The 15,994-nt window shown below is 35.2% G+C and overlaps 1 protein-coding gene across 2 annotated transcripts in view; it reads left to right on the forward strand.

Moving 5' to 3' along the window:
- The window catches only part of LOC129237852 (neutral amino acid uniporter 4), a 34,540-nt gene extending 20,135 nt beyond the window's left edge, over positions 1-14,405 (forward strand). For both annotated transcript variants that reach the window (XM_054872810.1, XM_054872811.1), the window contains exons 2-6: positions 5,784-6,149; positions 6,269-6,629; positions 9,974-10,428; positions 10,516-10,691; positions 14,037-14,405. In XM_054872810.1, coding sequence (XP_054728785.1) covers positions 6,055-6,149; positions 6,269-6,629; positions 9,974-10,428; positions 10,516-10,691; positions 14,037-14,281 — 1,332 coding nt within the window. In that variant the 5' untranslated portion in view covers positions 5,784-6,054 and the 3' untranslated portion in view covers positions 14,282-14,405. The remainder of the gene's footprint in view (positions 1-5,783; positions 6,150-6,268; positions 6,630-9,973; positions 10,429-10,515; positions 10,692-14,036) is intronic.
- Positions 14,406-15,994: the final 1,589 nt, after the last annotated feature.

Consider the following 15,994-nt stretch of genomic DNA (forward strand, 5'->3'; position numbering starts at 1 on the left):
GCATCGTCCATAAAAACTATTAATACTGAGTTCCACTAGGAAGTGTTTTGGATCCAGTGCTCTATACCATATTTGTAGCCCACATACCTATCAAAAGACATTAACATGTCGACATTTGCTGTTGACACGGCTATTAGTGCAACCAGCAGTGTCCCGGCAGAAGCCTCTCAACATCTACAATCAGAGGTTGACTTTATCGGAAGGTGGCTGTTGCAATGGAGAATTCGAATCAATTCGGTAAAATCACTTCAAGCTACTTTTGCCTTGAGAAAGGGACACTGCCCAAAAGTTTTTTAATGGTGCCGAAATCCCCCAAAGCGATACTGTTAAATACCTTTGAGTTCACCTTGATCGAAGACTAACCTGGAAAGTCCACATCAAAGAAAAGCAGAAGCAATTTAAAATCAAAATCAAAATAATATATTCGTTTTTGGGTTGAAATTCTCAAGTCAGTCTTGACAACAAAGTGTTGATGTTGGTATTACTTTATACATATGTATTAGGCCGGGTCGATTTGTGGGGAGGCAAAAAAATCGCCCATTGCTCTGTGAAAATCATATTCTAGGGATCAAAATAAGAAACTTTGCCGAAGGAACCATACCTCAAAAACGAATTCTGATGTCCCCCAATTTGGGTCGAACTTTTTAGTTTCTTTTCTATGACTCACTTAAATTAATTTTTTCATTTACATATGTTCTGACTAAATAAATTTCTTAAGAGAAAAAATAGATATTATTATAAATAAATAATAAATATTATTATAAATAAATAAAAGTAAAGAAAAAACATAGCCATTTAGCTTCTTTTTTCATGTAAAGGCCAAAAATGGTGATAATTTTAAATTAGGATACATCAGAATTCGTTTTAGAGGCATGGTTCCTTCGGCAAAGTTTCTTATTTTGATCCCTCGAATACGATTTTCACAGAGCAATGAGCGATTTCTAAATCGACCCGCCCTAATATGTATGTATACGTACCTACAATGTTATACTCATACTTGACTCCCGAATATTTCTAAATAATTAGCAGAAAAAAGTTCTGGTTCTCTTGATGAAGAGAGCCATACTAGCGTTTATATGATTTGCAGTCAATTAATTCTCCCACGCCTAGTATCAATTAGACTTGCAAATACACTGCCACCTCCATACAATCTACCACCTACATACATACACATGTAATATAATAGATGTGCAAATCAATTATTGGACAGCAGGTGAGAAAGAGCATGCAATAAATACAATAGAGAGGCGCTGCTTTCAACCGATAACTAAAACGAATGGGGTATTATAAATCTTAATATAATCGCAAACAAAGAAATTTACCATTCATTCATAATTCCTTTATACTCGTAGTACGCAAAATTTATGATACAAAAGCACTTTTCACCTTAACTGAAAGAAAAAAAAACGAGTATGAATGGCAGTATCTTCACGTTTTGTGGGTTTGCAAAAGCAATCATATTAGTGTCTAATTTGCAAAAACAAAAAAAAAGTAAAGAAAAAAATTGAGCTACACAACATTTAGATAAGCTTGAGAAAAACAAATGAAAGTGTGTGGAGTACACGAGTTTACAACAAATCACTCTAATAAAAGCAAATCGTTTGTATTGTCTTATCGCCAAGCCATGTGCATTAAGCCAATGATTTACTGCAGCGTTGTCATGTCAATCAATTGTCACAAAGTTCACATACACAGGAGTGCATATCTGACTAATATAATTACCATGCGCTTATAATTTATAACAGTTATGCAGTAAATTTGAAGTGCATTAACATTAATTAGAACAAACTGTTAAAATATATTCCAAATGCAATATTTGGTCTTATCACTCTTAATTCGTACACCTACGATTTCTTCTCACATACACCCTGCTGTACAATTCCAAGCACACCACAATTTTTTTGAAGTGAAACTTCTTAGGCGTCGACGGACGAGCGAGAATAGAGAGTAAAATTTCAAGGCCATGCAACGTTTTGGGCATTTTCGTTCCGCGAGAGCGAAAAAAGATATAACGTAGAGGAAAAGGAGAGAGAGAGCTATACCTTATATATATTTTATGATAAGTTTTTGTTGTACAGTACAATTGTTAAAACTGTTCGGCGTCGCCGCGACTATTTCAGACTGTTCAGCACTATGGCAACTAGAATGATGGCCGCTACGGCTGCGCCTATTAATGCATTTTGTTCTTGGCTAGGCATAGAATTTTAGCTTTAGACGGCGTGCGCATTTAGAGGAATAAAGTGAGTGCCCTGTGTGTGCGGTTATATGTACGTGCATATGCAAAATATAGCATTTGTTAGGCAGAAATTTGATCATTAGGACATTTACTCCCTAATTATTGCATGAAATATGATAAGGCGATGCTCGTGAGGTAGGTCATGTTTGATTCAGTGCATACATATGCGTGCAACACTATATTTGATAAAGATGCAAATACGTTTCTTTGAAGTTTTCTTTTATTTATTTTAAATTTCAAACTTTTATACTATCTAGAAAATGCAGGGAATAATATAATCCCTGTAGTAAAATGTAAATTGAAAAAATTTTAGGTCATGGCTGCTCCAGTGCGCATACAGATACTATGTAACACTATAAGAATTGAAGATGCAATTGAACTTTTGCACAAACATAACTAACATAATATGCATATGTACATATGTATTTATGGAGCAACACTTACTTATATGCTCTTTGAATTCTCGTATAACATTTTTTTTTGTAAATTTTGTCTATTTGTATAATCTTCAAATGTTGTGAATTTATTTATACAGTAGATTTTTTTTTTTATGCGGTTTTGAAATAGTGCGGTTTTTTTTTATTAAAAAATGGACGTCGACCTATCGGGTTGTACATAGGTATGAACAAGATTCTAAACCAGCTAAGCAAAAACTCATCACAGATTATATCAAAAATGCTAACCCTATAAGTATGGAACCGCCTGCATCACCATCCAGATCAGACGTGTACATTTCCTCAAGTGACGGAAGTGATTTTACGCCAAATCCTAAACGAATGCGCAGCATGCGGGTATTGTCTGTTTCCATTTCTGACGATGTAAATTTATTTTTCGATTCTGACGTTTCTTAAATAAAGATATAATTTTCAAAGATACAATTTTTTGTTTATCCGATTTATCAGATTCATACGGTCTATAGAAGGTATCTATAGTTATAATATGGTACCCTTTTTTATGCGATTTTATTACATTATTTCAGATTTATTGGGTTCTTAGCACTTTTGAAACGTATCTATAGTTTTACTATAGAACTGGTAGCTTTTTGTATGCTGTTTTTTTTATGCTGTTTCTTGCGGAACGTATATACCGCATAAAAATAGAATCTACTGTATATATATTCTTTCTCTCTCTCTCTCTCTCTCTCTCTCTCTCTCTCTCTCTATCATTCTCTCTCGGGTCTCTCCTTCGCTACACGCACTTTTTTATAAAAATATAGCTTATACTACAACAAAACCATGTAACGCGAAGAAGAGCATTTAAAAAATAATTACAAAATCACATCAAAACTTTCAACTTTTTAATCAGAATTTTGAGAATTTTTTTTAGTATGCAGCTCATTGAATTTTAGTATAACAAAGTGTAAGTTTCAAGTGACAATAAAATACCGTTGATATTTTACAATTTGCTGAGGTGTGTCGAATAACTTTTCTTTCATACAAAGTGCAAGGTGGCGCAAAATTAAACATCCAATTGCGTTTTTGCATAACGTTTTTTAATAAATAAAAAAAAATATTTTGAGTGTTAGAAATCTTTATTTTAATCTTTATGCGATCTATTGCGTAAATCTTCCGAAAGAGTGTTTAATTTTGCGCCACCAGGCTCAATTTTTTTTTCGGAGGACATGTGATATATTATGAGATAGAGTTGCATGAGAAGCAACAATAAACTGAATAAATAAATGCATGAACAATTGGGCTTAAAAAGGATTTAACTTGCGCTCAAAAAGTGCTCGCGTCAATTGGTGCAAAGTGATAAATAAGCAACCATACTGCCTCAAATCCTGCGTATAATAAAAATTTAGGTGACTCATGGATCCATGTATGGAACCTTGAAAAAAAAAATAGCAATCCTCTGTATAGATTTTCCAAGATACATGCGTTAAAACCTACCAGAGGAGTACGTATACGCAACACTTCAAAGCAAATGGTGGCCGATTTGCTCAGCATAGCTAGCCATATGGCAGCTTTGACATTAGAGCAACTTCGACCGGTTAATTTTAATAGTCACAATTATTTGTTTAACCGAAGCCCTTACTAAAATTTGAAAAAGGTCGTTGAATCGTTCTTCACTTGGAAAATATGAGCTCTCACACATCGACTCAATTAATCACCTACGAGTATTTGTCTAGCGGAATTACTGAATAGATGGGTCTTAATTTGGGACCTAATTTGATGTTTATTTTAAATTAACAAAAAGCGAAGCGATAGGGGAAATTGGAATGTCGAAGGCCTAAAAAGCGTTTTTCGACAAAAAATTTAACTATTCGCAATTTTAAAGCGCGTCAAGCAAACCCACCATTTGAGAATCAAACCATCAAATAAAAAATAATAAAAAAATTGTATTTGGTTTTTTTACTACTGCTACCACCTTGTATGAATTCGCCTTATGTGAAGGGCGAATCTATTCAAGGTGGTGTTGGTAAATCAGCTGATTTGTTTTTTTTTTTCTTTCGCCGTGTCCATGTGGCTGCCAGCTCAGAATGAAACAAGGCAAACTCATTATTTGTGTTCTAGTTTCCCAATACTTCGCTTTGACAATCAAACTTACAAAATATTTTTGTTGGTCTAGTGCCACCACCTTTAATGAATGCGCCTTGGTTCAGAACCAGTCTTAATTTTGTTAAATTATATGTACACGTCGCTCAAGAACAGCCGAAAATATTGCTATTGTAGCCGAAAGTGTTGAAGCAAGCCCAGGTTTGTCCATTCCTCGTCGTTCTTTGGAATTAGGCTTTCAACAAACGTCATTACACCGTATTTTGCATAAAGATTTGGGTCTTAAGGCTTATAAAGCCAGTTAATATAAGAACTCAAGCCGGCCAATCATCAACAACGTCGTGTCTTTGCTGATTGGGTCGTTGAAATGCATGAAAATTATCCGGAATTCCATCGAAAAATCATTTTGAGTGATGAGGCCCGTTTCCACCTCGGTGGCTTCGTCAACAAGCAAAATTGTCGGATCTGGAGCTCAGAAAATCCCAGAGTTATTGTTGAAAAGCCTCTCTATCCTCAACGTGTGACTGTTTGGTGCGGTGTATGGTTCGTCGGAGTCATTGTACCTTACTTTTTCGAAAATGAAGCTGGAGCAACAGTTACGTTGAATGGATTGCGTTACCGAGAGATGATTAACGATTTTTTATGGCCAGAATTGGATGGTATTGATCTGAGCAACGCTTATTTTCAACAAGACGGCGCTACGTGCCACACAAGCAACGAAACAAATGATCTTTCGCTGGAATAACACCTCTTATGGGAAAACCCTTTATATTTGCTCGAAAAACTATTGAAATGAAGCAAAAAACAATTAAAATATGAAAACTTTTCAATAAGTCCATGTGCTATAGTTATTTAATATATAATCGAAGTATTTAATTCAAAACTATGAAATATGAAACACTAAACAAAAATCTTTGACCCATATTTGCACACCTTAACAACTACCGTTAGAAACTCTAGCTGAATTTACTCAACCTAACACTCAATCCCAAATGAAGGTACTCGCACAATAAAAAATTCTAATCGCTTTTTACATTTCCTCTACTTTTCAGTTTGCTCATTGCTGACTTGACCGTTACCCACACCAATCATTACCAAAGCTGTCGGTGATCAGGCCAGTGAAATTCCACACGAAGAAAAAAAAATTCAAAACATTCAATCAGCAAACCGTGCACAAAATTTAGAAAGAAACAAAGATAACAATTTTTCAAGAAATATTCAAGAAACAAAAGTTTACAGGCCTTGGTGGTAGCCAAGAATATAAAAAGCAAATATATATATACAAATATATATAGGTATAGTATAGCGTGAAAGTAACGGAACATGGGCGTGGCATTGGAAGTGAAAAATGGCAAAGGCGAAAAGGAGAGTAGTGCAGATATTGAGGGCGCTGGTGTCAAGAAAATCATTCCCATAAGGTGCGTACTCATTTTCATCATTACTTTTTAGTACATAAAGATTCTTCATGCACACCCAACTGGCGCTACAAAAATTTCAATAATGCATTTTTTCAACAATCTCTCTATTTATTTTGTAGTAATTTGGAGGGAGCCACACATCTCTTCAAAGGTAGCGTGGGCGCTGGTCTCTTTGCCATGGGTGATTGCTTCAAGAATGGCGGTCTAATCGGCGCTTCGTTGCTTTTGCCCGTTCTAGCGGTTATTTGTGTGCATTGTGAACGTCTGCTGATCCAAGGTTCGATTCTGGCGGTTGAAAGGACACCTGGCGTGGAATTCTTCGACTATCCGGATACCGTGGAAAAAGTGTTCGAATATGGACCACCATGCATGCGGAAATTTTCAAAATTAATGAGAACAATCGTGGAGACATTCTTGTGTGTGACGCAGTTTGGTTTTTGTGCGATTTATTTTGTCTTCATTACGGAGAATTTGCATCAGGTTAGTAAAGCGACGTGCTGGTATTACCTAAGATTATAGAGTAGAATAAGATTTTTTTTACCCAAAATAACATTTTTTAACAAACTAAAGGGGAAAATTTATACTTCTTTGGTGTTATATAGGTTGATGCGGCTTAAACCTTAAGCTAGGGAGTTTTACAATTCGTGTATTGTTGTTGTAACAGTTTTAAATACAAATTAAAAGGAAACTTTGTAGAATAGTGCTCAAGTAAGAATCCATGGAAGGGCACAGAATTGTGATCATTCCAGTAGCTTCATCTTGAATTTTAAAAGAAAAAAGTTATTATCTATGCACTTTTTACCATTTCGGATTTTTACAAACTCGTAAACCTGGGTAAAACATAATTCTGCCAGTTAAGCTATGGAATATAAAGCCGGAATTCTTCCACTTACTCTCCAACCCTACTTGTTTAAATGTAGATAAGCCGCTGCATAGTCAAATGGATAAAAAGGTAGGGAAGGATGTCTATGGGATTTCTAAATCTCAAATTTCAGTGGCATACCTGCAAGTAAAGGGTGATTTTTTAAGAGCTATAGGAAATTTTTTCAAAAAAACACACGTAAAATTCAGAAAAATGCATGAAATTTTTATTTAAATCGATAGTACAGTCCATATAATTTAATGTTTGAAGATTATTTCATGCAAATGTTGACCGCAAACGGCGCTTCAAATGGTCCATCCGCTTAGTCCAATTTTGGCATACTCTTTCCAATGTTTCGGTCGGTATCTCACATATAAATGCTTTAATGTTGCCTTCCAATGCGTTCATTGAAGCAGGCTTGTCTGAATAGACATGAGCTTTAACATAGCTCTACAAAAAATAATCTAAAGGCGTTATATCGCACGATCTGGGTGGGCAATTGACAGGTCCCGAACGTGAAATAATATGTTCACCGAACTCGCCTCTCAACAAGTCCATTGTTACGCATGCTGTGTGGCATGTGGCATCGTCTTGCTGAAACCACATCTCATGCACGTCAAGCTCTTGCATTTTGGGCAAAAAAAAGTTGGATATCATTTCACGGTAGCGTTCACCATTCACAGTTACGTTGCGATTCGCAGCCCATAAACGGCACCAAACTGCAACGTGCGTCAGCTGTTTAAACCAACTGTTTAAAAAGATAATAGCTAAAAAATCACCCTTTAGTTCATCCTGATTTTTTAGGTGTAATATAGCCTTCGTAGCCGAATGGGTTGGAGCGTGACTACCATTCGGAATTCAGAGAGAAAGTAGGTTCGAATCTCGGTGAAAGACCAAAATGACGAAAACGTTTTTTCTAGTAGCGTTCGCTTCTCAGCAGGGAATGGCGAGCCTCCGGTGTATTTCTGCCATGAACAAGCTCCTCATAAAAAAATATCTGCCGTTCGGAGTCGGTTTGAAACTGTAGGTCCGTCCCTCCATTTGTGGAACAACATCAAAACGCGCACCACAAAAAGGCTATTATTATTTATAGTAAAATTACGTTTTCGTATAATAAATAGCTTTTAACAGAAAATAGGTTTGGATATCTTATAAAATTTGATAACATTGATAGAATGATGATTTTTAATTAAATAAAATATCAGTTTGTTCCACTGAGTATAAAAAATTGGTTAAACAACGAAAAAAACAATAATTTAATTTTTTTTTCATCTAATATTACAATAAACAATAATTTAATTTTTTTTTCATCTAATATTACAATTGCGAATAACTTTTGAAAGAGCGATTTTATAAAAAAATGTTAAGAACCCGTTTTTGTAGAGAATTGAATTTCCTTACAAAATCTTTATTGTTCGTTTTTTTATATTTATTTGTTGATAAGTTGCAGAATTGCAAAATAAAAAACTTAAATAAAAAAAATACATCAATGTTCAAAGCTTGATTACTCGGAAACGACTCATCTGGCAAATATTTTGAAATAGACCTTTTTTGTAGGGAATTTAATTTACTAAAAATTTATGTATACAAAAAAAGTTTCACCTCAGTAGTTTGGGAGCTTTGACGCAAAATTGAAAGCACAAATAAAATATCAAAATTGAAGGTGATAGACCTCTTAATATTAATATTAAGGGCTCAAATCTTCACAATATTTTTTTTTTAATCACCTTGAACAAGATTTTCGATATAGTGAAGAAACAAAAAATAGTCGATTTTTTTGGCCCAGTCTAATATATAATATATATACAATAGTTATAACATAGCGTCAGAAATTACTGCATCGCAAAACCATTCCATACCAACCACCTTTCAATAGAAAAAAAAACTGTCTCCGCTGTTAGTATAGTATTTACATAGCCCAATCCGAAACCCTATCCTATATTTCGAATACCTCGTATATTTCGTATCATCTTCGAATAGAAGCGTTCTCGTGACAATGGGTTCTACGTCTCCAGAGCGAGCCGGATTTATATCCAATCAAAAATTATCACTTCACATCTTATACCATGAAAAGTGAACCAATTGTTTTGGGCATTGTTGTTGTTGTTCTTGTAGAAGCTCATCAAGCCCTACCTGACCGATCGTCACCATCTATCTCATCTAACGGTAGGGCCAGGAAACATAGTATTTCGATGGGAGAGCTGGGTAAGTGGATTTAAGGGGTCATGTGATTAGGTGGTTAGTACCATGAAAGGTATCTTAGCATGACAGCCATATATTGGGTATGTCGAGGTCAATTCTAGACAGGTAGTTTACCTGCTAGTCTGGAGTTTAACCTGCTACAAGAGGTATGCAGAACGGAATTGAGCCAAATTAACGCGGGTCTCACATTGGCAGCTGAAGCTCTTCGTCTGCAATGTGGAGCGGTTGGACGCGATGATGCTATTCAGGGATCCGGAGTTTAGAAAGTTGGAAAGAGACTCCCGATGAATGTCGTTTAATGTCTGTCTGATCCAGTAGTTGTGAAGCTCGTCAGAGTCGTTGAAGAGATGTTTATTGACTCGACCGGGACATGGCTCAGCCTCCAGCTAGTATCTTAAACGTGGTCGTAATTTTTCCTAAAAATTGGTGTACTTGTTGGCTTGATTAATAATAAGAAGAAAACTGAAAAAAAAAAATATTCAATGTTGAAAGGTTTTTGAAGTAATTCATTCTCAGTGCTTTTAGAGATTTTAAACAACTTACAGAGTAAAATATTTCTATATATAAACTTTTTTTTTTTTTGAAACAATCTAATTTTTTTGTTCAAAATTTTTGAAAATTTTTATTTTTGAGTTTTATGACAAACCTTTCTAAAAACTAACAAACTCCATTAATTATTTATTTAAAATAAAATATAAAATAAAATAAATATTATTTTAAAATTCTAAGCATAAATTTCTATCATTTTCCATTTAAACAGGTTCTTCTACAGAATGGCGTTGAAATTAGCTCCACAGCAACAATGGCCATCACCCTACTGCCCGCCATGTTGCCTTCATTACTCACCAATCTCAAATATATTTCCCCCGTTTCGATGTTGGCCAATGTGTCGCTGCTCTTCGGTGTTTTCGCTACTCTAACGATCGCACTGCAAGGTCCCTTACCCTCACCCAGCGAACGTCATTTCTTCACCAATGGCTCGCAATTGTCACTCTTCTTCGGCACAGCGCTATTCTCTTACGAAGGTATCGCACTCATTTTACCTTTGCGCAACAAAATGCGCAATCCTGAAAGTTTCACAACTCCGTTTGGTGTGTTGAATGTGACTACAGCGATAATAACGGTGCTCTTTATTTTCACTGGCTTCATTGGATATCTGCGCTGGGGTGAGAATGTGGAGGGCAGCATTACATTGAACTTAGATTCCAATGATGTGTAAGTTGAGAAACACAGAGAGAGAGAGAAAGAGAAAGTTGTGAATGAAATATGAAATTTACTTTTTTTTTTGTTATTCAATTGCAGTTTGTCGCAGGTTGTTAAAATCGTAGCTGCAACGGGTGTATTTATGGGCTATCCCATACAATTCTTCATTCTGATCAAGATCATTTGGGTGCCATTGAAGCAGTCGTCTAGAGCAGCACAACAGTATCCCATTACCTTACAAGTCATCCTGCGTTTCTTCTTAGTTTTGAGTACATGTAAGTATTGACGTTTTACTATTTATTAAAAACAAAAATACTACAAGATTCATACAAAAAAAAAGTTGGCACTGCATTTTCATCGGAGTTTTCTACTGCCAAGGGTATCAAAGGCTGTATCATTTTTTCAATCAATCAATACATGGCTGGTTGGTATATATTAGGCCTCTTTCTGTTCGCCTTTTTTCTCCCGCTATCTCTGTGCTCGATTAATTTGCATGCGAAAGCAACAACAAAAGGTCTCTTTTATTCGCCATTTCCCCGCCGCTATCACAATGCTCGATTAACTTGAGGAAAAATTTGCATGCGGAAGCAACAACAAAGTTATCGAGCAAGATTCGCCGCTAGTTCATTAGAAGCACTGCCTTACCAACACATGTTATTTAAGGCAGCTCCCTTCCCACATTGCCGACATATATATGTTCATTTGTGCCAGTTGATTCATCCATTCGCCACTTGCTAAGTATTAGCGCAACTTTTTTCTATCTGTCAATTAGTTAGTTTAGTGTCATAAAGCCTTTATTGAATAATAAAGTGGGATACTTATGCGCAACATTTATTAATTACCTGTACTACGCAGATAGGCTTAAACATGCATACATATGTATGTATGTATGTACATACGTTTAGTGTATATACATATGTACATATGTATGTATGTTTGGGTCCGAGATGATAAAATTTTCAAGGACTTATCATCAATTGCAGACATCCGGTAGACGTTCAAGTGAATTTAGTAAACAAATAAGAAGTTTATAGACTTTTCGTCTTTATCTAGACAAATTTTAAGTTAACATTAGATAAAATTTCGAATATTTTGCTACTAATTTGGGTCTTGTGGTTTTCAAAAATTACAGGTACAGGTTGTTTAAATAGTAAGAAAGTAAAAATTAAAGAATGTGAGTTTTTGAATAAGATTCGTTTTTTTCTTTATTCAAGCTCGCCTCAATACATTTTTCTATGTTCCCACCTTGCGAATTGCGATCAAATCGTTGTCTTCGTTGTCGGGGCGATTGCTGAGCACCAAATTGTATTATAGTTTCTTCAACTCCTCCAGTATCAATACAGGGTCCGGTACTCGAAGTGTAAGCAATTAAAAAGGTCATACATTTATTTTGGAAAAATTACTTTTATCCAATTCAAAGTAAAAAATGTGTGAAAATAATACAAAATTAAGAATAAATTTACTTTTGCTCGATATGACCACCTTTTGTCTTGACTATGGCCTTGAGACGGTGTAGCAACGAATAGCAAGCCGCCCGAATGAGACTTGCCGGTATTTTGGTCCACTCGCGGACAATGGCTTCTTTCAGTGCCATGAGACTGGTGAATCTTTTAATTCGGACATTGGGGAGCATTGGCCCAAAGAAAATTTGCGTGTGATCAATTTGAGAGCCATTGTGTGGACGTTATGAAGATCGGAACGTTGCTTTTTAGCCATTCTTGGTTCGCTCGAGCTTTGTGAGACGGTGCCGAGTCCTGTTGAAATGTCCATGGTGTGCCACCGAAATGTTTGACTGCACACGGCTTCAAATCAACCTCCAGAATACTTTCCCGATAATATTTCAGGATCGGACTTTAACATTTGGAGGCCAAAAAGCAGGGAAAAAAAATCAAATCAGGAATTGACAGATCGAGATAGAATTCTTTGGGTGCTCAAATGAAAGATGGCATATTAAAATGGCCTGTAACAGTGTCGCTTTCAATACTATTAAGCCAACCTGTACAGAACCCAAGCAACTATTTTTACTGCAACATAATGCCATTTTTTTTTAAATCTATTATACGTTAAACATTTAGAATGGTTACAGAAGGATTGGAAACACTTTGATGAATATGAATAGAATTCAGTATTTTTGTTTAAAAAAATGCTATCACTTTTGCAGTTACTCAAAAAATTGATATCATTTAATTAAAAAGGATGAGGGAAACAAGAAGAAACAGATGAAAAACTGCATTGGTTAGAAGTTCAGTTACTCAAAAAATGGTAAAACTTAAGAGAATACGCATAAGAATAAGGAAACACCGAAAGAAGAAAACTGCGTGCCAATAAGTAAATTCCGCAAGTGGGTAATATCCAAAATCTGTTGAATGACCAGGGGAAGGTAAAAAATTAGAGCCAAAACAGTCGTTTCTACGTTACTGGAACGACCCGGAGTTATATCCAGTCAAATATTGTCACTCCTGCTGTATTCCTCATACATTTATTGGGTATGTTTATGCTGTTACAACATTAACAACAACAAAAACCAATATGCCTGAATCTTAGCCAGCCAGACGCTGGGCAGCTAAGGAGCAGATATTTAGATGCCCCATCCTTCTGATAGTTCCGCAAAGATGATTGGAAGTTGTAGTATGTTGAATCTCAAGGATACTCTTCTACCTTCATTGTACAAATCCATAAGTAAAAACACTCAGCTGATCGTCAAAAAATACCCACAACTGAGATCGACTGGTTGCATAAAAAATGCTAAAATTAAAAAGAAAAATCGTATAAAAAAGTTAAAAAAATTTTGAAAAATTTAGATATTTCTTAATAAATAGCCTTATGAGAGCTAAGATATATTTAAAAAATATTTTTCACTATAAATTTTCCAAATCAAAGATATTATTTTGAATTTTTATCGATATTCTACTAATATATATTGTTTTAAAATTCTAATTTGTCTGTCAAACTCATACCTGGAAATAGGAAGAAAAAAAGTGTTTTACTCGTACTTTTGTACAATGTCAAATTATCGGATTTATCCGAATTTGAAAAACAAAACTTGAATTAAAATGAGGTATGCACTCTCTCTGGCGTGGGAGAGGGGCCACTTCATGACATATTCATACATGGTGATTTCGGTAGGGAAAATGTTGTTACATTTAGTGGTTTTAATATCAACATTTCAACCAATAAGCAGAGTAGCAGAGCACTTTGACATTCAAACTAACAAAATCGCAAGAAAAAAAAAAAACAACAAATCAGTTGCTGTATCGAAGTCACTGTGGATTCGCCTTGGACCATTTGTTGGAATAGTGGGAAACGTACATTTATTGACAACGCAAACATTTTATCCGACACAATAACCGTTATAAGGCAAAAATCTTTTTAATACCAGCTACTTTTTCGCTGATAAAATTTATGACGCAAAGACTTTTTTAGTACCTGACTTGAATAGATATCCATATGAAAATCTCTCGGTGCTTCAAATGCGCACACATACATACATATGTACATATATATATATACATATATACATATATGTATGTCTTCATTTAGATACATATCTACTGCATTTATCTTATCAATATTCAGTTTAAATTACATTTTGCATCTCTTTCTCTTTTCTCTTTTTGCAGTTAGCGTTGCTGTGCTTGTGCCAAAGCTCAGCCTCTTCATTTCCCTTATCGGTGCATTCTGCTCCACGTCATTGGCCTTTCTAATTCCGGTGATTCTCGATTTTTTGATGCGCGCTGGCGTGCCTAAAGCCCTGACCGCTTGGGTTTTTCTGAAGAACATGGCAATCATAGTGATAGCCTTGCTCGGGATTGCCATTGGCACTTATCAGAGTATTGTGGAGATAGTAAAAGAATTTTATGGCTAAAAAATATGTGGTGTACGAACAAGGCAGTCGAGAAAAAAAAAACAAAAACAATTAAGTACATAAACATCTAATAATGCGTGTGTATGTATAGTAAGTTGTGTTAGTTACGCTTGTAAGTGCGTGTGTGGCGCAACATGTGGATTTGTATGCCAGTGAGATATGTAGTTGTTAGTGCGATTTGTGAAAGAAAAAATCTTTGTTGTAAATATATTGTACATAGCTAATAAGAGCACTTACACAACAAACGTTACAACAATTGGAATACAATGCAAGCATATTTCCTTGTTTTTGTTGTCATCGAAATCACACGATCAGAGGATTTAATTGCGATTTATGTACCGAAGCAGTGGCACTCGTGTAGACTGTGGACAAATTACCGTTTTGATTGTTTTTGTTTAATTTGTTAGTATTTGTAGTTCCTAAGTCTTTTACATTACATGAAACTGTGCTAAGATAAACACTGTGGTAATTTTTTTTAAGAAATTGATAAAAAAGCAAAAATATTATATTCACAATATACTTCTATGTTTCCTTAGTGTTAAGTATAATTGTTATTTATAATGAAATTGTATTATTAGTATAAAAAGCAAACATACGTTCCATACAACTAAGAACTTGTTTTATAAGAATGCAAACAGCACATAAGAGAAAAATATTTAATAAACGAGAATGCATATCGAGAATTTATTCGGAAATACTTATTTTACTAAACGAGAAGCTTTGTGCGATACGAGTACTGCTGATTAAGGGAGAAGTCCATGTAAAATTTTCAAAAAATCGATTTTTTTTCGATATTTCGAAAGTATAGTATAGGGTGGGCCATGTAAAATTTGCTTTTTGAATCGGCTATAAAAAAAAACTAATCAATATTTTTTCAAACTTTTTTTTTATTTTGAAGATTGTACACTGTCATTTATGAAATATATATGTACATATAAAAACAATATCGTTCAAATGACTGCCTCGACTGACTTTACAGTAGGCCATTTGATCAACCCAATTTTTAAGCACATTTTCGATTGTTTGGGCTCCAATTTCATGAATGGCAACTTCGATTTCGTATTTTAAAGCATCAACCGTCTCTGGATGGTTCGCATAGTATTTGTCCTTAACGGCTCTCCACAAAAAATAGTCCAACGGGCTTAAATCACAGCTCCGAGGCGGCCAATTGATATCGGAATTTCGGCTGATTATTCGGTTTTCAAAAACGATAGCCAAAAGTTCGAGTGTAACTTTGGCAGTGTGACAAGTTGCACCGTCCTGTTGAAACCAAATGTCGTCCATGTCATCCTCTTCAATTTTTGGAAACAAAAACTCGTTGAGCAACGGTAACGCTCGCCATTTACTGTAACCGCGGCTCCTCGCTCAGTTTCGAAAAAAAATGGGCCGATGATGCCGCCAAACCAAAAACCGCACCAAACAGTGACTCGTTGTGGATGCATTTGCTTCTCTATAGTAACGTGTGAATTTTCTGAGCCCCAAATCCGACAATTTTGCTTATTGACGTAGCCATCGATGTAAAAATGAGCTTCATCAGAAAAGAAGAAGAAGACTCGCCACTTTGGAAATAGGTTTTCAATATTTCCAAATTTTGTTCAAGCGTATAGCGTCCCATTTCGTAAATGTCCAACCTTTAAGTAAATTATGAACACATTTGACATGTCATTTGTGTTACCATTCCCAAAAAAAAAGGCGGTTCAAAAAGCAAACGCT

This window comes from Anastrepha obliqua, chromosome 2 (assembly GCF_027943255.1).
Source record: "Anastrepha obliqua isolate idAnaObli1 chromosome 2, idAnaObli1_1.0, whole genome shotgun sequence".
Classification (NCBI taxonomy): domain Eukaryota; kingdom Metazoa; phylum Arthropoda; class Insecta; order Diptera; family Tephritidae; genus Anastrepha; species Anastrepha obliqua.